This window comes from Carcharhinus amblyrhynchos, chromosome 14, assembly GCF_965287045.1.
Source record: "Carcharhinus amblyrhynchos chromosome 14, sCarAmb.v2.hapA, whole genome shotgun sequence".
Taxonomy (NCBI): Eukaryota; Metazoa; Chordata; class Chondrichthyes; order Carcharhiniformes; family Carcharhinidae; genus Carcharhinus; species Carcharhinus amblyrhynchos.
The window spans coordinates 30,248,029-30,271,004 of NC_137337.1; the positions used below are offsets into that span (position 1 = coordinate 30,248,029).

Genomic DNA, 22,976 nt, shown 5'->3' on the forward strand with positions numbered 1-22,976 from the left:
TTGTGAGACTTCTTACTGTGTTCACCCCAGTCCAATGCCAGCATCTCCACATCATGAAAGTTTAAAGCCAGGGGAGCTTTAGAAGCCAGAATTAGAGAAGCACAGATATGAGAGTTGTTGGATTGGAGGAGGTACAGAGTCAGGGAGGGGTGAGATTACAAGAAAACAAAATATAGGAGTAGAAAGTCTGCTTTTCTGTAATGGCTTTAAGGGCCCAAAGAGAAAATAAGTTATGGAGTTCCCACTGAGTCTGACAGCACAGAGCAATAATACAGTTTGACACGAGGTTGTTAATATTGCCCAGAGGAGACAGGCTATGGAAAATGAAAGGCACAATGGTGGAACCTTGAAATGTGATTCTGTTCGCCATGAACTGGACAAAACCCGAGATTCATTTCAATTAGCACTCAGAGGAGAAATGTGCATCACTATGCTTGATTTTCAAATGGGCTTAGACATAAACCTTCCTGTAACCAGATAATTAAATAAAAATGGTAGCCCTAATTGACTGGTCAAGCCTTTTGGGTTCTTTCTTTGTATTGTATGGATATTGGCTATCTTGATCTGAAAAGCTGCATGCAGAAAACTTCATGGGGTGTGGTTCAGAAATAGGTGCTGGAAATACTTGGGTCAGGAAGCATCCATTGCAGGAAGCAGACTTAACGTTTCTGGTCAATGACCTTTCCAGTTCTAATTAATCAGTTTGTTGGGGGGTGTTGTTGTTCAGCTCGTGTTTGTTCCCTTCAAGTAGACAGAACAAAAAATTTATGGAATTTCAAATTGGCATGTTTATTTATGAGCTAGCAGGGCTCTAATATGTCAGGTAATGGCATTGCATAAACAGGTATACTTCCAGATTCAATTCTAAGGAATTGACATATGTCAATTCGAGAATGTACATTTGTGTAGGAGTTAACCATGTTCACTCATAACAATTATTAGGTTTAGATGTGGATATAGTTGTTCAATTACAACTTGTGCACATCTACCTAATTATATTATGATCAAGCAATGATAGCTATACGTCTGACCAATCGTATATCAACCTCCCATTTTCCTTTGTTACTTGTTTTAATGGACACATGAGCTACAGCTGTATGTCGTTCAATTTAATTCTTGTGCACATCTGTTACTGAAGCCTCTCTTGTAACTAGGTATTGATGCTTACCTGGGTCTGCTTTAATAAAAAACCCGTGCTTCTTCTCATTGCAGCTTATGTGATTTTTAAACCTGTGTGATTGTTATCGTTTTCAGGTGTTAATCAAGTAGAGGCCCATTACATGGTGGTAATGTCCTCCCCCACACCTAACTCTGTTGTTACATACTCACCAGTACTCTACCTGGACTCCGTGTCCTTCAGCAATACTGCAGTACTTACTTCGATTTGAGGGCAGTTGGCAATTGGGGCACTCTGTACCTGCAGCGGTCACTGCTAACTGTGCCATTTCATGAGGATCCAACAATGCTTCGGTCGGTTCATTGTCCTTAATTGGACAGTGGCCTTGGGATCATTCACTGAATTGGCTGCAAATTGTGGCCTAGCATCCTGTGCTGGTAGAAGTGGGTCTTACTTCTACTTCTGGCCCTGGCAGTGGGACTTTGACCCTCCCAGGAAGCTCCAACCCTAAATGTTTGTGTCTTGTTAAGAAATGTCCTGTAATCCTCAAAAAATGAAGTCACATTAATTAAGCAACAATATCATGTTTTGATATTTCATTCGTGACATTTGCAGGCTCTGATTGGTGGACTGGAAGGGCTGAGTGGCATTATGTCTGTTTCCTGTACAGAAGATGAAATTTTCATGTTGACTGATGACCGTAATGTTGTTCGGATTTCCAACAAACCTGAAGGTTTGATGACAGCAGGTAAGATAGCTTGATTTAAAACATATGATTTTAGACTGAGGTAGAAACCTCCATGTGTATGACTGAGTCATACAGATCAGAAGGAAACCAAATTGGATACTTTTGCTTTGCTTAGTTTGATGACTCCTGGGAATTTCAGTTAGCCTCAGTATCCGTAGGCTGTCAAAGTGGGGAAAATCAATTAATCCTCTGCTTTTGGCTGCACTTGTATACTTAATAAAGAATGTCTAAATAAGAGGAGGCTAGTCAGCCTATCATGTCTGGGCTAGCTCTTTGGAAGAGCTATTCAGTTAGTCCACTCCACTCAGTCTGCCCCCAACTTTTTACCCCATTGCCCTACAATTCTTTTTTCCTTTTGGGTCTTATTTATTCAAGAAAGGTGAATCCTACTCTTTGTCCCTTAACTTCCACAATTAGAAATGTTCATGATGTTCATTGGACAAATGCATGAAGTGTCCCATGCGGTCAGTACCAGTGAGCCACATTTCTATATATTGAGCCCAAATTCATTGCCTTTAATTTATAGAATCATACAGTGCAGAAGGAGGCCATTCAGTCCATGTGAGTCTGCACCGACTACAATCCCACCCACGCCCTATTCCCATAACCCTATGCACTTACCCTAGCTAATCCCCCTGACAAGGGGCAATTTAGCATGGCCAATCAACCTCACCCACACATCTTTGAACTGTGGGAGGAAACTGGAAGAAACTCGCACAGACTCAGGGAGAATGTGCAAACTCCACACAGACAGTGACCCAAGCCAGGAATCGAACCTGGGTCACAGGAACTGAGGCAGCAATGCTAAGCACTGTGCTACTGTAACACCCCTAATTAAAAAGGATGAAATGGGGTGGAATAAAAAGTGAGGCCTAATTTAATATAAATGTGATCTGCTGAAGCACGTTTTGGAAAGTTTCCAGGGAGGAGATGGGTGAGAACAACATTGGAGATCATCTGTCTGTTGCACAATCCACTAACAGTTTAAAAATTGCTGAAGGATTTCTGTCACCGAAGTTGAATTTTCTTCTTCGGTATAGTCCTGTACAATCCTGTTTTGCTGTATTTTCCAAGTTCGCAAACTTTTACACGTGATAATATCTGATGTCAACAATTTTTTTAATGTGATAAAGTCAATGTTGATTTCCACTTTGTGTTTGGCATTTGAAAATTAGGCTGAATTTTTATAAGCCTCAAAATCACTAACTGAGAGGAAAAACATTTGAGGAAATTTTTAATGGTCGCACTTTTAGTTAATCTTAATCTCCTGACCTTGGACTCAATTAGAAGTTGGAGGTGAAAATATGCCTAATATTACTCTGATTTTAAATATGTCAGGTTGCATCCAGGTACCCTCCCAGTCTCATTTGAATTTTTCTAAATAAAATTGATGCAATTGAGGAATAAACGAGGCCCAAGGAAACACTGGTATTTCTTTTAGCCTTAAAATAGAGTAAAATTAGCCCATTTAGAGTGACACCAGAGTTGTAGTAAAGTGAAGTGCAATTAATATATAATTGCAATTGTGTATACACAATAAATTACTATGCAGTGAAGTTGTTGCATTGGACAATTTACAATTAATTTTTTTTGAAAGCTAACCTTACAACTCGTGAATATTGCTTCATAATTTGTTATGAGGCAATGTTGTTTCTGCCTAAAATATGTTGAAAGTTTGGAAATAGTCTATCTCTTAATAGTTTAACTTTTCTCTAATGTGTTGTTTGATGAACCATAGTTTTAACTTCAACACAAATACTATGGAATCCCTACAGTACAGAAGGAGACCGTTTGGCCCATGGAGTCTGTACCAAGCACAATCCCACCCAGGCCCTATTGCCGTATTTACCCAGCTTATCCCCTGACTCTCGGGACAACTTAGCCTGGCCAATCAACCTAACCCGCACATCTTTGGACTGAGGGAGAAAACTGGAGCACCTGGAGGAAACCCAAGCAGACACAGAGAGAATGTGCAAACTCCACACACACAATGATCCAAGGCCAAGATCCGGGTCCTTGACGCTGTGAGGCATCAGTGCTAATCACTGTGCCACCATGCTGCCCATCTGAGACCTCTTGCTTGACCCTCTTCTTTCTGATGACCGTTCTTTCCAATTGTAGGTTAACAATTTGATACTGAATTTAACTTGCTAACCAAGCAAATGTAAAGGTCTAAAACCAGTGCATGTAATCCTCCAAACAATAATGATGCCTCTGATTTCAGGAAGGTGACGTTGGTGATTATTGATTCCATGGCCCAGAGCCATTTCTTTTGCTTAAACTTAGCACCACAGGAGAGGGTGAGAGAAGAAGTGACTCATGGTGTGAACCAGCTCTCAGCCATTCATCTCATTTCTTTCTAAAACTCTTGAGTTTCTCCAGGACTCTTCTCTTTATAAAAGGCACAGGCATGAAAAACCTGGTTTCTGCTAGTCGGGAAATCTAGGCCTAGGAGTATAGCCTAAAAATTGGAGCCTCTTTTCAGGACTGAAGTTAGGAAACATATCCAAACACAAGGGTGGAAACAGTTTGGAAAGGACACTGATGTTTGTCAGTTATAATTTTAAAGCTGCAATTTAGATTTTTATAATCCAAGGGTATTGAGGGCAAAGGTGGGTGCGTGGATTTCAATTACAGATTAGCAGGAGGGCAGATCAAAGCTCCAGGGGCTGAATGATCTTCTGTTCTATGGTCTTGAACCTGAGTCCATGTTTTGGCAACTTATATTTTTCCCAGGTTAACTTGCATATTCATCAAGTTCATTTATATAAGATTTACAAGTGCAAGATTTTATTTTTAAACTTAAACTTCAAATGGACATCGACAATGACAGACTATTGTCTTTAGTTTTTTTTTAAGATTAAGCTATGTCCAGTGAAGAATCCATACCTTCAGGGAGAAGAGCGGTGAAACCATTATTTAAAATACTACTTATGGAGACTCCTGAGTTGTGATTTTTTTTTTTCCTTTTCCAAAGCAATTTCTAAATCTGTAAATTGAATGCAGATACAATTGCATTTTCAGGTGTACATTCACAAGTAAATTCTGCGCTGACGACAAGTTCCAGTGAACCAGTTCAAGAAACAGTAATCCCAACAGACTCAAAAGAAGCGCAAGGTGAACACAGATCTTCAGGAACCGGTAATGTTGAAGTGCACCATCCAAGGTCTTCAGATCCTGAGCAAAGTTTGAATGCAAGAAACAGTGCTGAAAGATGCATGTGGGATGAGACGAGAGAAAGAAGATATTCTGAAAGCGAACCAAGGAGCAGAAGCAGTTCTATAAACAGTGGTACTAGTGTTTTTAGCCATGTAACAACTCCAGAACAGCAGGTGGGAGCACCTTCCTCATCCGTGGCATTAACAAAGATACCAGATTCCTCAGAAAGGTTCAGAACAATAAATATGGAAGAATTTAACCAACAGCTCATTGTTGTTCCTGTAAAAAAGAAGAAAAAACGGAAGCAAGGTATTTTACATGTAACCATTTGCTTTATTAGCCTTGATCTTATCAATTTCAATAATCATTTGGTAGTACAGAATTGGACTTTTGCTGAGTAAAAAAACATGCTTTCAAATTCTTTTTGTCTTGGATTTAATAGGCAAGATTCGCAAGAACATCAATTTAAAGGGAACAGCAATTTAGTTTGCATGAGAAGAGAGTGCTGATTGGTTGGCAAGTGGACTCTGGTAGATGAGTTGCCATGGAGAATGCACCAGGGAAAAGTTAACTGCCAAGCTGTGCTTTAAATTCAAACCAGATAGCTTGACTCTGAGGTATCGCAATGAGGAATGAATCAAAAGCTGTTCCCCCAAGCTTTTGGGTTGAAAAGGTGCAGTCTGTGGACATGCTCCTTCTGTGTGAATATACGTAGCTTGCAGCACACATACGTGAAAGACATTGCGAACCTGACTGATGATCTTAAAATGGTTTTCAGTGTAATTCTTAGCACAGTCAGGATTGTTTAGCAAGTGCTGCCCAATTGGGGAATGTCATAATGCTGGACGCTATGTTTTGGATTTTGCCAGCGTAGGCTGGTTGAGTACTGTCCGTAATTTACCTATTGCAAACAGCCATTAGAATATGCTGCCACTATATGATACAACCCCCAATTATTGGAGTATCAGGCACATAAATCTGGTATCACGCTGAAATATATATACTATGTTACTCATTTGTGTGATGTATTTTTGGTTTGACAGCAACATCCTGTTAATGAAGAATATCACATGTTACTACTGCACAGTAACAGTGTGAAACAGCCAATTTCACCTGTTACTGAAATTTTGTGAGGCACTTTGCCCTTCCTGGGTAACTTTGAGGTAGATGGGGTGCTTTTCAGGACCAGTGGCATTGGGTCATTTGATGTGTGCATGATATACAGTGAGCAATGTATGATCAGTGTAGCCGTTATCCCGCAGGATGAATAAGTTTTCCACATACACGGTAAAGGATTCCTTCAACTTTGCAAAGACCATAGAGGACACTCATATCAATGGCAATGCTGCATCCGTTTGCTCATTTGACATGCTAGCCTATTAACCAGTGTACCACTTTAGGAAGCCATGGATATTTGCACTAAGTCGCTATATCACAGCTTTCTAAATGTGTCACCATTTTTTGAATCGATATTTATTGAACTTTTGAACTCAGCAACTCATGCATTTGAGTTCCGTTTTAACATCAAAGATGCCTCAATTTATGGTGTTGCCATTGTATTCCCTTGAAGCTGTGCTCTCATGAACGTCTTTGGCAGTTTTCACAAGAAATCCGTCTTCGATGGAATGACACTGAACCTCCTGCACTTGCAAGTTCCCGAAACAAAGATGATACATTGGCTATTTTAGACTTTGAATGTAAGAACTTCCTTACACACCTTAATGGCCTCCTTTGAAATGGAACAGTTGAATGAGCTTCCTTTTTACATATGCTAGTTGAGAAATCTGCCAATGCATTCTCTACTAGTGTCTAGAGCAAACCTGCCTTCACTGGTCATTATATGTGCTGGGTTTCCTACAATTCCACGCACTGAGAGATTGATCTTTGTTAGCAACCTCATAAATAGGGCCTGAGCCATTTGCTCACTGTGCAAACTTGACACTGAAGTAGGGCATATCAAAGCCATCCTGTGGCATAATGGCTCCCGTGATCAGACAACTACTCACTGTATATTGTGCAAATTCACTTTCCATCCTGAAAAGAGTGCACTGAAAGGATAAGAAATCAAAGATTTGAGCACCAGATGAAGCTATCTATTTCACACTGCTATTGTGTAGTACCAACGTGAATGATATCCTCCACTACCAGGTTGCTGCCATCAAGTCAAAAAGGCATCATGCCTATCGCACAAATGAGTAATGTGGTACATGAAGTTCAGTGCCAATATGACACCAGCTATGTGGGCCACATGTCCCAAAGACTGGTAGAGGCAGATTGTATCAAACAGCATATCCCTTCAACTGTTCACAACTGGTAAGTTGCCAACTGTACCCAACATGCCTGTACTTACAAAACACAAAACAAGTGTCCAACATTAGATGTAAGCCTGTGATTGGACAGCAATTGCCAAACAATCCTGATTGTGCTAAGAATTACGCAGCCAGCTAATTTAAAATTATCAGCCAGGGTTGCAGTTGGCTGACTTGCATGTGTTATAAACTACATGTGTTCACATGTAGGGCCTTGTCCATTGCATACAGAAGGAATATACTCAGGTACTGAGCCTTTTATAATTAAACAAAAGCTTGGGGGACAGCCATTCCTTGGTTCATTTCCCACGGCAATGCTTTGACCAATTGGAGTGAACCTGCATAGTTTGAATTTAAAGAAAAACTTGGCAGTTAACTGTTACCAAGTGCATTCTCCATGGCAACACCTTACCAATCAAGTCCACTTGCCAACCAAACAACACGCTCTTCTCTTTCACTGTTCCTTTTACAATTGGTACTCTTGAGAATTTGTCCTGTTAGTGCAAAATAAAAAGCTTTGGCAGCAATTTCAATAATGTAAATGTGGGGGCATCTACTTTAAATGCACAAACCACCATAGAGCATTTCAATGACAACCTCTCTTAATTAATACTTGGTTATACCAAACCACAATCGTAGTAGCTAAATGTGTTATTACATTGTGTTGATCTGATTTCCTGTTTCTCACCCCTTCTGTTTTTCGCCCTCCCATCAAAATGTCTTGTATTTTCAATAATTGTATGTTATCTCTGTTGTACAGCAAGTTCTGCATCAGAAGGCAGTCTGGTAAAATATGAAATTGACTGTTCCACTAGCTCCCAGAGTTCAGAGCCAGCACTTCTGAGTGACTTTGCTAATGATGGCTCCATAACCACACCATGTGACTTGTCTGATCAGATGAGTTTGTTGAGCAGCAGCCTGGACCACTTGACCACCGATTCTCCTGAACAAGAGAGCCAGATTAGTACAGAGTTGAATATTCTTTCACAAGAAGAGAATAGTTCCAGTCTTTTTGACTCCAAAAAATGTCCTGAATCTGTATCGTCGTTACGTGATGATCGTCTACCTTCAGATTGTTCACCAGAATCTTTGAAGATTACAAATGTGGTGAATGAAAAGACCTTTTCCTCTAATTTGTGCTTTACAGAATGTTTAGACACTGAATCTTCTGTCAAATTGGAAATCTTAGGCGGTTCCTGCAATGAAAATGAAGATTGCAGAGGCGAGGTTTCTGTGTTAAATTGCTCTGAGTCAGTAATTGAACTGCAAGATAATTTAAATGGTACAATGTTTAATGCAGCTTGCATCAATGAGCCATGTGAATTAAGATCTCAGGATCCAGAATGTAATGGGTTGACTAGTGGGCTAAATTTGCAAGAATCTTTAAGTGAAAGCTCGGAATCTTTCCTCGATGAACGACATGCCCTGCTGATGAGAATTCTTTCACCGGACAAAGATCAGACCAAACAAAAAAACAAAGCTTTTTCGCAACTGTATTTTTCATACAGTGAACCACATTTATTAGATTCGACTGAAGGTCCACAAACTTCTGAAACTGTTTGCCCTGTTGATGACGATACCACAGAAAAAAAGAATGTCCAAGCACAACTTTCGTCGTCCAGTGATGATGAAGATATTTATGCTCATGGAGGACCCCATTCATCATCTGAAACCAACATAACCGAACTCTCCCTCAGTTGCAACGCTGAAAAATCACTTGGTTCAGTGTTTCAAGAACTGAATAATTCTGCTTCAGATGAAGTGGAACTTTTAAAATCAGATCAGGTGAAGCAAAAATTAAGTATTTTTCAAGCTAGTGTCCAAGCTTAAATTTAGCAGATTTATTTGATATCAAAAGCTTTTGGAGCACTGCTCCTTCATCAGGTGATGAAGGTGATGACCAGGTAATTTGCTATCACTCCAAAAGCTCATGATAGCAAATAAACCTATTGAACATTAACTTGGTGTTGTGTGACTTCTTTCTGTGCCTGTCCCAGTCCAATGTCAGCATGTCCACATCAAGCTTAGAATTTATGAGCTTAAAGTTAAAGTTTACTTATTTATTGTCACATGTAGGCTTACACTAACACTGCAATGAAGTTATTGTGAAAATCCCCTAGTCGCCACATCCTGGCACCTGTTTGGATACACTGAGGGAGAATTTAGCATGGCCAATGCATCTAACTATCATGTCTTTCGGACTGTGGGAGAAAATTGGAGCACCCGGAGGAAACCCACAAAGACATGGGGAGAATGTGCAGGCTCCGTACAGTCAGTGACCCAAGCCGGGAATCAAACCTGGCTCCCTGGCGCTGTGAAGCAGCAATGCCAGCAACTGTGCCACCATGCCTTTGCTTATATATTTTGTTGCTCAGTTAATATGATCATTTGTTCTTTAACATTTTCTGAAAGGCACTGGCAGATGAGCAGTGCAGAGAACTCTGATGTCAGTAACAAAAGTTTTGAGATATTTTTGTCAGAATTCTGTGAATCCATCACTAACTTCAACACAGATTGTAAAAATCTTGTTATTGCATTTGACACACGTTTTGGAAATGAGGATTTAGCTAATGGACCTTAAAGAGGAAAACAAAATCAATGCAAATTCATTGACTTGTTTCTTATTATCTTGTGTTGATAGTTTGCTGAGAGCTGGATGGGTTACACTGGCCCTGGGCATAGTATCCTCAGCCTAGTAGTTTCTGAGAAGCACGTCTGGTGTCTAGATTACAAGGGTGTGCTGTACTGTACCCCTTTTCATGGTACAAGTTTGCGGTGGCAGAAGTTTGAAGATGGCGTTCAGCAGGTGGCAGTATCTCCATCAGGTCAGTAATGATACAGTGGCCAAAGCAAATTACTACAGGTGCTGGAATCTGAAATGAACCAGAAGCTGCTGGAAAATCTCAGCAGATCTGACAGCATCTATGGCAAGAGAGCAAAGCTAACATCTTGAGTCTGGATGACTCGTGACTCAAGCCTTAACTCCATTCTCTTTCCATAGATGCTGTCAGACCTGCGAAGTACAGTGGTCTTGTTTTGACATGCTCTGCATTACCATAGTAATTATACAGCTGGATTTCCAAGCATTAAGTAAACAACAATCTTTGTTCAGTTTTCCTGTAAATTTCTGATGGAATGTATGTTATAAACACACAAATAGTAAAATCTGTGCTACGGCTTATGAGGAGAGTTAACACAATAATTGCACAATGAACACAGTTTCTGTATATATTACTCCTGTGTCTTATTTGCAAAACATAAATTCTTTAAACTAGAACTTGTAAAACCTGTTCTGTTTTAATTTTGGACAACTTTGGGAATTATATTAACTTTGTAAAACACAGGTGCGCTGTTATGGAAGATTGAACAAAAATCAAGCAAAGCTTTTGCTTGTGGTAAAGTAACGATGAAGGGGAAGAGACATTGGTATGAAGCCTTACCAAATGCTGCATACGTTGCTTTAAGTGATGACTCTGCGTGGATCATCCAAACCAACGGCGAACTCTATCTGCAAACAGGTATTTCAAGGAGATGTTTATTATTGCAACACTATGGTTGCAGCAGAAAATGTTTCTAGAAGTAGGTGTCAATTAATAGTTGTATTTTCAATTAATTCCACATTTTTCCATAGTTGCTGAACTGTTTAATTGCACAGATTGGCAGCAAAGAAAGTAAGACTTGAATTTGTATAGTGCATTTCTGTAAAAACTCTGGCTGTAAGGACTATTGAGACATCCTATTAACATGCATTTGAAGCGGAGTTACTGCTATACGGTAGGAAAATTAAAAAGATTATGGTTGTGAGAAAGAAATGGGACTTACAATTTAAAGAAGTAACCTTACTGGGTTACAGCATGATAAGAGTGCAGAGGATTGGGACAAATTGGATAACTCTTTCAAAGAGTCAGGACAAGGATAATGGGTGAATATGCCAAATGATACTATGGAAGTCCGATATACATAATATTTTTGTCTAGTAACTGTGTTTCCTGTAGTGATTTCAGTCTAGACCAAAATTGTAGGGAAAGCTTGAGCTTACCCACCTAGATCAGAGCCATCTTTTCCCACTAGTAGGAAATACTGCAGGGCATAGGGTGGCACATTGGTTAACATTGCTGCCTTACAGTGCCACGGGCCTGGGTTCAATTCTTGCCTCAGGTGACTGTCTGTGTAGAGTTTGCATGTTCTCCCAGTATCTGCGTAGGTTTCCTGTGGGCTCTCCAACTTCCTTCTCACTCCAAAGCTGTGCAAGTTTGGTTGATTAGCCGTGTTAAATTGCTGTTTAGTGTCGGGGGACTTGCAAGTTAAATACTTGGGGTAAAGGGATAAGGCCTGGATGGGATTGTGATCGGTTCAGACTCGATAGGCCAAATGGCCTCCTTTGGCACTGTAGGGATTCTATGAAAAAAGAGAAATTATTTGCCTCATATTGGAAGAATTGTTTGGGAAAAATACTTTCTTTAAATTAGAAAAGTTCAAAATATCCTGAAGTGAGTTAGAACTAAGTACTAGTTAGGGGAAAATAATCATTACTTCTAAACTTCCTATAGTTTATTTTCCCTATCACCATACCTTTGTTTTAGGATATACTTTTGATAGGGGCAAATCTTGACCAATACCAAGTCACCACTTCCATGGAATCCCAAAATGAATTTGGATGAGTATCAGCAGCCTATCGAATGCATCACCTAATGGCCACATACAGGCACCATTGGGCACTAATCTTGTCAGGAATCCTCCTTTTCCCAGCTCAATGGCAATGAGGAAAATTATTATGTTCATAATACTGGCTGACTACAACTAATTCAGCATTATAGTTACTCACTTCACTTCTCATAATCACTTTAACTCTTCCTGTTCCTTTTCTCCAATTGAATTTTGTGCACATTTCCAATTGATCTGTAGAAAATCACAAAGTGTGCGTAAGTTGAATCTACTCCACCAATTGCTACTTCCTCCAAATCCTTTTTTACCAATGAGATTTCAACTCTTCAGATTTTACTGTCTATGTTTTATGGCCTTGTTTTAGTGAATGGCAGTGTGTATTATGCCAATACAGTCCCGTGAACTTCATGGATAGCTGTAATTTGACGTGCCCATCCAAAAATATTTAAGATAAAAGCTACTAGCGTCATCATGTTACTATTTAAAACTGGTTAAATAGAACATGTTGATCGTGGTGTCAACTTACATGTTACTAGAACAAGAAGCTATGTTGGCAGCTGGTGGTACTAAGATACAGAATAGATTGAAATATTATATTTTCGAAGGGAAAAGTAACTGGGAATATTGTGTGCTGGAATTTTCCAACTATTTGTGCTGGCAGAATCTTCCGGTCTCACCGCCAGCACACCCCCACTATGGGTTTCACGGCACTGAGGGGAGAATTCAACAGGAAGTCCCGTAGGCAAAGCGAGAGCAGAAGATCCCGTCACCAGCCAATGGCAAGTCAACACTGTTGCTGCTAAACATGGCAGGTTGCAAGGAAAATTCTCCCCATGGACTATCATGTTTAGCAGTGAGGCAAAAGATTCGAGTAGGAATGCTGCAAGAGATATAGGAAATAAAAGTCATGATATGTAATGGTGAATCTTCATAAAATCTTCAAATACCTGTAGTTAGAATATTTTATGCAGTTTTGAGTTCCACATCAGAGGAAGAATGCTGAGGCAATAGCCAGAGTACTACAAAGGCTTTCTGGTTTGAGGGGTTAGAAATACATAGGAAGACTTCAAAAATTGGAACTGTTTAATAGAGGTACTTATAAAACCATGTGATAAGATAGAGTATATGGGAACAAACGTTTTTTTTGATTCATGAGGCACCAGTGCTGGCAAAAATGAGAGTTGTTCAATTGGGATGGCATTCACTGGAACCACACTGGGCTTGGTGTTCTGGCTAGTTGTATAACTAGGGCAGTGGAGAGAGCTTTGAACCAAACAGTGGGGGATAGGTTCGTGTGAGTGAAGATGTAATAAACCAAAAGGTAACAACGAGGTGCTAGAGCAGGGTAGCAATTTGGGTAAAAATAACCAGGATGTGGCAAGAAGGGAGATAAGGCCAGAGATTGCAAAAGTAGTCAAAGAAGGGTTAAAGGCTGTATCTGAACGTGAGCAGCATTCTTATGAAAATGGATGAATTGTTAGCAATGATAGAAACATGCATTATCTGATCGTCATCACAGCAACATGGTTGCAGGGTGACCATGGCTTGGACCTTAATACTGAAGATTGTTATTTTAAAAAGATAGGAAGTTGGGAAAAAGGTGGTGAGCTATCTCTGTTAATTAAGAAGATCTTTAGTACAGTAGTGAAAGATGATCTTGGCTCAAATGAGCAAGATGCAGAATCAGTTTTGGGTAGAGATAAGAAATGAGAAAGATACGAGGTCATTTGTAGGCCCTCTAAAAGCAGTTGCACAGTAGGTCAGAACATATAAATAAATGTGGCATGTAAGAAAGGTAGCACAATAATTTTGGATAACATTAACCTACATGTAGATTCGATGAACCAGATTGGCGAAGGTAGCTTGGAAGTTGAGGTCATAGAGTGTCTGCTCTTCAAAATAATGCTGTGGGATCTTTTACATCCACCTGAGCAAGCAGATGGAACCTTGCTTTAATGTCCCTTCCAAAAGATAGCACCTCTAACAGTGCAACACTCCCTCAGTACAACACAGAAGTGTCAGCCTTGATTTTTGTGCTCAAGTCCTGGAGTTGGACATGAACTAAAAGCCTTGTGTTTCAGAGGCAAGAGTGCTACTAACTGCTGTCACCCAAATGTCCCAAAGCAATGCCAATTCTCCCTCCATCCCTGACAGATATTTAATTATTTAACAAGTCCACTCACATTGCAGGCTAAAAGTTTTCTAGCACTTTCTGGTTGAGAGTTCTCAATCATTTTCACTTTTGTGCCGGTCATCTTCCTTCCCACGAATCATGTGTAGTTGATGGATAGTACAGTCTATCCTTCATTACAAAGATGACCATATAATTTCCATTAGTGTTTAATAAAGCTTTTAATGTTCCAAAACACAAGGGCGGCACGGTAGCACAGTGGTTAGCACTGCTACTTCACAGCTCCAGGGTCCTGGGTTCGATTCCTGGCTCAGGTCAGTGTCTGTGTGGAGTTTGCACGTTCTCCTTGTGCCTGCGTGGGTTTCCTCCAGGTGCTCCGGTTTCCTCCCACAGTCCAACGATGTGCGGGTTAGGTTGATTGGCCATGCTAAGAAATTGCCCCTTAGTGTCCAGGGATGTGTAGGTTAGAGGGATTAGTGGGTATAATGTAGGGGGGTAGGGCCTGGGTGGGATTGTGTTTGGTGCAGACTTGATGGGCTGAAGGGCCTCTTTCTGCACTGTAGGGTTCTATGATTCTATGAATAAATGTAGGAGGGAATAAACAAAAACACTTGGAATAAAAAGTAAACCAAAGTCATTTGATTTTAGCTTCGTGATGGTGAAAGGATATATTATGTCAAATCAGGATGGTGTACAGCTCACAGGTGATGGCGTTCCTTGTGTCTGCTGGCTTTATTGTTCTAGTTGTAGAAGTCAGGGATTCAGCAGGTGCTATCTAAGAAGCCTTAGGACATTGCTGCAGTGCATCTTGTAGATACAACACACCACTGCCACTATACGTTGGTGGTGAAGGGAGGGAATGTTTAAGATGGTGGATGAGGTGCTGATCACACAGACTTCTTTGTCATGGGTGGTGTTGATTTTCTTGAATGTGAATGGAATTACTGTCATTCAAGCAAGTGGAGTGTTACATCACACACCTTACGCTTTGTAAATGCTTGGCAGGTTTTGGGAAATTGGGAGGTGAGTTACTTCAGAATTCCTAGCTTCTGACCTCTTTTATCACTTTGTTTATATTGATACATCCAGTTCAGTTTCTGGTTGATGGTAACTCTGAGAATAATAATGGGGGGATTTCAGCAATGGTAATGCCATTGAATCTCAAAGGAAAATGTTGAAGCTGCACTCGTGGTCCAATGCAGAGTATTCCATCACAATCCTGACATGTGCCTTGTAGGTAGTGAATAGGCTTTGGAGAGTGGGAATGGAAGTTACACGCTGTAAAATTCCCAGTCTCTACCCTACCTTGTAGCCGCTGTATTTATATTGATGAGTCCAGTTGAGTTTCTGCTCAGTGGTAACTCCAAGGATGATGGTGCGTGTTTCAGCGATGGTAATGCCATTGAATGTCAAAGGGGTGGTTCGAGACGATCATTGCCTAGCATTTGTGTGGTGCAAATGGTACGTCATTTATCAGTCCAAGCCTGAATATTGTTGAGGTCTTGTTGAATATGAACACAGGCTAGTGAGGAGTAGTGAATGGCTTTGAATCTACTACAATCATGGGTGAATATCTCTATTTCTCACCTTATGTTGCAAGCCGAAGCAGCTGAATTGGCTAGTGTGAAAATGTCCCATTTTATAATACTCATCTTCTTTATGTTGAGCACAAAATTCACCAAAGTAATATATTAAAGATGTGTTGTAACTCTTGCACTTGTACTAGATACAATACTCTTTAGAACAACTTGAGAAATAATTTGTGTATTTATATTTGCTTATGTATTACAGGCTACAATTCAAAAATGATGTCTTCAGTTAGCTCTGATATAGGGTATAGATGTAACTTCATCAAATGTCCTTAGTGATTTTCTTCCTCTTATCCTTTTTCTCTCTTTTTCTTCCCTCTGTTTTCTCTCTTGCTTTTCTTTAGGTCACTGTCCTTTTGGTTGTAACTGGAAGTTTACATTATTTTCCTTTTACGAATGTTTTGTTTACACAACAATGATCTGATGCAAAAAGCACAAAATAATAGGTAATGTTTTATAATGTGTACCATTTCTACCATAGTATATTTAATATATTTGTATTCCCGTATCTTTAGGCCTTAGTGCAGATCGACCTTGTGCAAGAGCAGTGAAGGTGGAATGCCCTTATCCATTAGTGCAGATTACTTCCAGGAATAATGTGGTATGGGCACTGACAGAGCAGCGTACAATTCTCTTCAGAAATGGCATAAGTAGCTTTTGTCCTGAGGGAGAACTTTGGATGTCTGATATTGTAAGGTAGGCAGATTTTTTGTTGTATGAAGTGTTGTTCAGATCACTTTCTTTTGAAAAGGTTCTGAAAACTTTTACTTTAAACATATTTTGATTTATCTTCATGACTCGAATTTTCAAACCAAGATTTTGTTCCACACCCAAGCAATAATCATTTGAAAACATGCCATGATATATGCAGCAAGTTGTTATTTGAACAACGACTTTTTAAACTTCAGTCAGTAACCGTTTGGAATGTCAGAAATGTTGTGCAACACTAATTATCGGCATTTAGAGCTAATAAGCTCTCTTTTAGATGACCTACATAAACTTAATGGTTCAGTATTTGCAGCTGCAATGCTGAAAATCTTGTCATTACTATAAAACCCACCAACTTCTGGCATCCACACACGTACAGTTAAACACAGAAAGGAGAAGGGGGATACTCTAGTAGGGGTCAGACCTGGAGAACAGATTGGAAAAGGGGGCCTGTGAAGTAAGCAACTCCATTTTCCGCCTGAGGTTCGAGCAGGCTTAACTGCCAGGCTCCCTATCCATTGCCGGTTAGGAAATGGTCATTAATTGGCCACTTAAGGACCTGACATGAGGCCAGGTAGGGTGCCTAAGGCTTTGTTGTGCCATCCATTAAATTATGACCAGGCCAGGGGCGGGCTGGCGTAGGCACCTATGAAAATTTTTGGCTTGCGCACAGGGACCATAACTTTATGCTGCGTGAGAAGTCACTGATTCGTCATGAATTTAAACTATTTACATCTCACTGTGAAAACTAATAAAAATGTTAAGAATTGCTCGATCAGGTGTAACTCTGTACTCAGCATGGTGATTGCTCCACAACCTCTCTGGTACTGAAAAATTAATTTTATAAATATAAAGTTTCCATTTCCTTAAAAAGTATTGAAAAATTGCAGATTTTAAATGAAGTAATCTTCTGTTTAAAATTTTCATTTCCAATGTTTTATGTATTTGTCTCTATCTTTATTTAGTGCAATTATTTCAATATGATTCAATTCTCTGTATTTTACCGCGATGTATGTGGGAATTCTTCACTGTGATTGGCAGATCAGTCTGTCACCCTGTTATGGATGCCTCACATCCCCTATAACTGGTTCCAAATTGGAACTGTTGGCAGAGATGAGAAAATCTCCCCTCTGGGCCTGAGAGGTATTTGTGGACAACTTTTTCAAGATCAATGGCGAGCATCTTCCCTTTGACGCTTGACTACAAAATCCAGCCATCGGAATTTCACTAAATTTTAAATACCTTGTGAAACTTCCCCTTTTCCTCAAAAAGCTCTAATCATTGAAATCATAGAATCCCTACAGTCCAGAAGGAGGCCATTCGGCCCATCAAGCCTGTGCCAACAACAATCCCACCCAGGCCCTATCTCCCGTAACCCCATGTATTGACCCTGCTAATCCCCCAACATCAAGGGGCAATATAGCATGTCCAATTAACCTGACATACATCTTTGGACTGTGGGAGGAAACCGGAGCAATTGGAGGAAACCCATGCAGACACAAGGAGAATGTACAAACTACATACAGACAATGATCCAAGGCTGGAATTGAACCCGGGATCCTGGCGCTGTGAGGCAGCAGTGCTAACCACTGTGCCACAATGATGGCCTGCACTCCATTTTTTCTATTAAATGATTACCAGCATCCTAGCATTACATGACCATTTGCTTCAAATTGCATTTTCCCATAAAAATGGGTAGGATGTGAAAGATACTGGCTTTAGTTATCATGGATTAATATTTGAAAATGTAATTTAATTTGAACCAAACCTTTATTATACTTCTGATACTCTGGTTCAATGGTTTATGCATGGACCAGCTTGGGCCGAAGGGCCTATCTCTGTGCCGTAAATTCTAAGAGCGTGCTAAAGATTCCAGGCCACTGCTCAAAAGGACAATTCTCCCAGTGTCCTGACCTACATTCTTCCCACGGAGGCCACCATCAAAAACTGATTAATGCATCATTAGTACATTGCTGTTAGCTCTTGCTGGGCATAAAATTGTTGCATTGTCCCGAAAAGTGCTTCACTGTATGCTGTAGCACTTTGAGATTTTAGAGAGATGAAAGTAAGATGCTTTTTCTGTCAAGTCGTCCTAAAGATTTCTATCGTCTGATTAGTTTAGCAAATAAGCATAATGTAAACCATGACAGAAGGTTTCTTTATTTACTGCTTCCAGCAAAATAACAAGTCACCCTGAAAGAACTGATTCATCACAATAGGAGGAATCTTAAATGTGTACATAGCAGTGAGTAATTTGCATTTAAAATAAACTGTTGTTAGCATTTACACACACAAACAGAACATGCTGGAGAAACTCGGCAGGTCTGACAGCACCTGTGGAGATAGCGTAGACATGATGTGGATATGCCGGCATTGGACTGGGGTAAACACAGTAAAAAGTCTGACAACACCAGGTTTTAGTCCAACCGATTGATAGTAAACTCACTAGCTTTTGAGGGGTTTCCCTCTTCTTCAGGTGAATGGAGAGTTCTGGCCTCAGACAGAGCATATATATAGCACAGACAGTTTACAGATTACTGATTAGAATGCGAATCTTTACACCTAACCTGCTGTTCAAGTCCTAAAGTGGCTGACAATGTGTGAGTGGAAGGAGCACTGATCACAGGTTAAAGAGATGTGTATTGTCTCCAGACAGTACAGTAAGTGAGGTTTTGCAAACCCAGGCAAGTCACGGGGGTTACAGATAGTCCGACATGAACCCAAGATCCCTGTTGAGACCGTCCTCATGTATGCGGAACTTGGCTATCAGTCTCTGCTCAGCGACTCTGCGCTGTCGTGTGTCGTGAAGGCCGCCTTAAGAACATAAGAAATAGGAGCAGGAGTAGGCCATCTAGCCCTTCGAGCCTGCCCCGCCATTCAATAAGATCATGGCTGATCTGTCGTGGCTCAGTTCCACTTTCCCGCCCTCTCCCCATAACCCTTAATCCCCTCTCTTATCAAGAACCCATCAACCCGCTTCTTAAAAATATTTAGCGAGGCAGCCTCCACCACTTCAACGGGCAGAGAATTCCAGAGATTCACCACCCTTTGAGTGAAGAAGTTCCTCCTCAACTCCGTTCTAAACCGCCTCCCCTTTATCTTGAGGCTGTGCCCCCTAGTCCTACTGTCTTTTTTGAGCGGGAAGAGTCTCTCCACCTCTATCCTATCCATCCCATTCATCATCTTATACGTCTCAATGAGATCTCCCCTCATTCTTCTAAACTCTAACGAGTACAAGCCTAGTTTATTCAGCCTCTCCTCATAGCTCAATCCCCTCAACTCAGGTATCAGCCTAGTAAACCTCCTCTGCACTCCCTCCAGGGCCAAAATATCCTTGCGCAGGTGCGGCGCCCAAAACTGCGCACAGTACTCCAGCTGCGGCCTCACCAATGCCCTATACAGCTGCAGCAAGACCTCCCTACTTTTATATTCAATCCCCCTCGCTTACCGAAGGTCAGAGGCTGAATGCCCGTGACCACTGAAATGTTCGCCAACAGGAAGGGAACAGTCTTGCTTGGTGATTGTCGAGCGATGTTCGTTCATCCGTTGTCGTAGCGTCTGCCTGGTCTTCCCAATGTACCATGCTTCGGGACATCCTTTCTTGCAACGTATCAGGTGGATAACGTTGGCCGAGTTGCAAGAGTATTTACCGTGTACCTGGTGGATGGTATTCTCACGTGTGATGATGGTATCCATGTCGATGATCCGGCATGTCTTGCAGAGGTTGCTGTGGCAAGGTTGTGTGGTATTGTGGTCACTGTTCTCCTGAGGGCTGGGTAGTTTGCTGCGAACAGTGGTCTGTTTGAGGTTGCGTGGTTGTCTGAAGGCAAGAAGTGGGGGTGTGGGGATGGCCCTGGCGAGATGTTCGTCTTCATCAATGATATGTTGAAGACTCTGGAGAAGATGTCGTAGCTTCTCTGCTCCAGGGAAGTACTGGACGACGAAGGGTACTCTGTCCACTGTGTCCCATGTTTGTCTTCTGAGGAGATCGGTGCGGTTTTTCGCTATGGCGCATCGGAACGGTCGATCTGAGTCGAGCGCCATATCCTGTTCTTATGAGGGCATCTTTCAGCGTCTGGAGGTGTCTGTCACGATCCTCCTCGTCTGAGCAAATCCTGTGTATACGGAGGGCTTGTCCATAGGGGATGGCTTCTTTAACATGTGTAGGGTGGAAGCTGGAGAAGTGGAGCATTGTGAGATTGTCTGTGGGCTTGCGGTACAGCGAAGTGCTGAGGTGACCGTCCTTGATGGAGATGCGTGTGTCCAAGAATGCAACTGATTCTGGGGAATAGTCCATGGTGAGTCTGATGGTGGGGTGGAATTTGTTGATATCATCATATAGTTGTTTCAGTGATTGTTCACCATGAGGCCAAAGGAGGAAAATGTCATCGATGTATCTAGTGTATAGCATCGGTTGAAGATTCTGTGCAGTGAAGAAGTCTTGTTCGAACCTGTTCATGAAGATGTTGGCATATTGAGGTGCAAATTTGATCCTCATGGCTGTTCCGTGTGTCTGGATGATGCCTCCGTACTCAATGCTGACAACTGCCAGTTTCCAGATGCAATTTTACAACTCATCTGCTTTATCCTGGACCACAGTGTCTTCACCTTCAACAGCCAGTTTTTCATCCAGACACACGGAACTGCCATGGGGACCAAATTTGCACCTCAATATGCCAACATCTTCATGCACAGGTTCGAACAAGACTTCTTCACTGCACAGAATCTTCAACCGATGCTATACACTAGATACATCGATGACATTTTCTTCCTTTGGCCTCATGGTGAACAATCACTGAAACAACTATATGATGATATCAACAAATTCCACCCCAACGTCAGACTCACCATGGACTATTCCCCAGAATCAGTTGCATTCTTGGACACACGCATCTCCATCAAGGACGGTCACCTCAGCACTTCACTGTACCGCAAGCCCACAGACAATCTCACAATGCTCCACTTCTCCAGCTTCCACCCTAAACATATTAAAGAAGCCATCCCCTATGGACAAGCTCTCCATATACACAGGATTTTCTCAGATGAGGAGGATCGTGACAGACACCTCCAGACGCTGAAAGATGCCTTCATAAGAACAGGATATGGCGCTCGACTCATAGATCGACAGTTCCGATGCGCCACAGCGAAAAACCGCACCGATCTCCTCAGAAGACAAACACGGGACACAGTGGACAGAGTACCCTTCGTCGTCCAGTACTTCCCCGGAGCAGAGGAGCTACAACATCTTCTCCGGAGTCTTCAACATATCATTGATGAAGACGAACATCTCGCCAGGGCCATCCCCACACACCCACACTTCTTGCCTTCAGACAACCACGCAACCTCAAACAGACCATTGTTCGCAGCAAACTACCCAGCCCTCAGGAGAACAGTGACCACAATACCACACAACCTTGCCACAGCAACCTCTGCAAGACATGCCGGATCATCGACATGGATACCATCATCACACGTGAGAATACCATCCACCAGGTACACGGTAAATACTCTTGCAACTCGGCCAACATTATCCACCTGATACGTTGCAAGAAAGGATGTCCCGAAGCATGGTACATTGGGAAGACCATGCAGACGCTACGACAACGGATGAATGAACATCGCTCGACAATCATCAAGCAAGACTGTTCCCTTCCTGTTGGCGAACAATTCAGTGGTCACGGGCATTCAGCCTCTGACCTTCGGGTAAGCATTCTCCAAGGCGGCCTTCACGACACACGACAGCGCAGAGTCGCTGAGCAGAGACTGATAGCCAAGTTCCGCACACATGAGGACGGTCTCAACAGGGATCTTGGGTTCATGTCGGACTATCTGTAACCCCCGTGACTTGCCTGGGTTTGCAAAACCTCACTTACTGTACTGTCTGGAGACAATACACATCTCTTTAACCTGTGATCAGTGCTCCTTCCACACACGTTGTCAGCCACTTTAGGACTTGAGCAGCAGGTTAGGTGTAAAGATTTGTAATCAGTAATCTGTGAACTGTGCTTTATATGCTCTGTCAACTGTGCTTTATACGCTCTGTCTGAGGCCAGAACACTCCATTCACCTGAAGAAGAGGGAAACCCCTCAAAAGCTAGTGAGTTTACTATCAAATAAATCGGTTGGACTAAAACCTGATGTTGTCAGACTTTTTACTGAGATAGCGTAGAGCCAGTATTTTGAGTCAGGATGACCCTTGTCAGAGCTCAGTTGCTCAGGGCCGCTGCTGGCATCATTCCCTTGCACTGATTCTCAAGGAATTATTTGCACGCCTCATTGTTGTACTTGCTTTCACAAATACAGTTTGGAAGTTGACGTTAATTCTGCTGTTATCTGATCAAAAAAAAATTGAATTAAAAAGTAACATTCTCCCTTTTATAGTGAAAGGCAGATGCTAGAGTCAGTGTGCATAGCATTGGGAGACCAGCAGACAGTCTGGGCTTTAGACACAAATGGCAACCTCTGGTTCCGCACTGGCATCTCTTCAAAGAAACCTCAAGGTGAAGATGACCACTGGTGGCAGGTAAGAACTTACTGTGCATTGTAAACA

At 41.5% G+C, this 22,976-nt stretch overlaps 1 protein-coding gene and 1 long non-coding RNA gene across 2 annotated transcripts in view; one reads left to right on the forward strand and one right to left on the reverse strand.

Annotated features, from left to right (window-relative positions):
* tecpr2 (tectonin beta-propeller repeat containing 2) overlaps nucleotides 1–22,976 on the forward strand; it is a 92,146-nt gene that overhangs the window by 22,658 nt on the left and 46,512 nt on the right. Inside the window, exons 7-13 of the mRNA XM_080202539.1 lie at nucleotides 1,733–1,865; nucleotides 4,890–5,333; nucleotides 8,094–9,118; nucleotides 9,975–10,158; nucleotides 10,678–10,851; nucleotides 16,234–16,414; nucleotides 22,808–22,949. Coding sequence (XP_080058665.1) covers nucleotides 1,733–1,865; nucleotides 4,890–5,333; nucleotides 8,094–9,118; nucleotides 9,975–10,158; nucleotides 10,678–10,851; nucleotides 16,234–16,414; nucleotides 22,808–22,949 — 2,283 coding nt within the window. The remainder of the gene's footprint in view (nucleotides 1–1,732; nucleotides 1,866–4,889; nucleotides 5,334–8,093; nucleotides 9,119–9,974; nucleotides 10,159–10,677; nucleotides 10,852–16,233; nucleotides 16,415–22,807; nucleotides 22,950–22,976) is intronic.
* LOC145352546 (uncharacterized) overlaps nucleotides 1–22,976 on the reverse strand; it is a 59,884-nt gene that overhangs the window by 11,511 nt on the left and 25,397 nt on the right. Inside the window, exon 2 of the long non-coding RNA XR_013888551.1 lies at nucleotides 10,774–10,841. This is a non-coding gene — a long non-coding RNA (uncharacterized LOC145352546). The remainder of the gene's footprint in view (nucleotides 1–10,773; nucleotides 10,842–22,976) is intronic.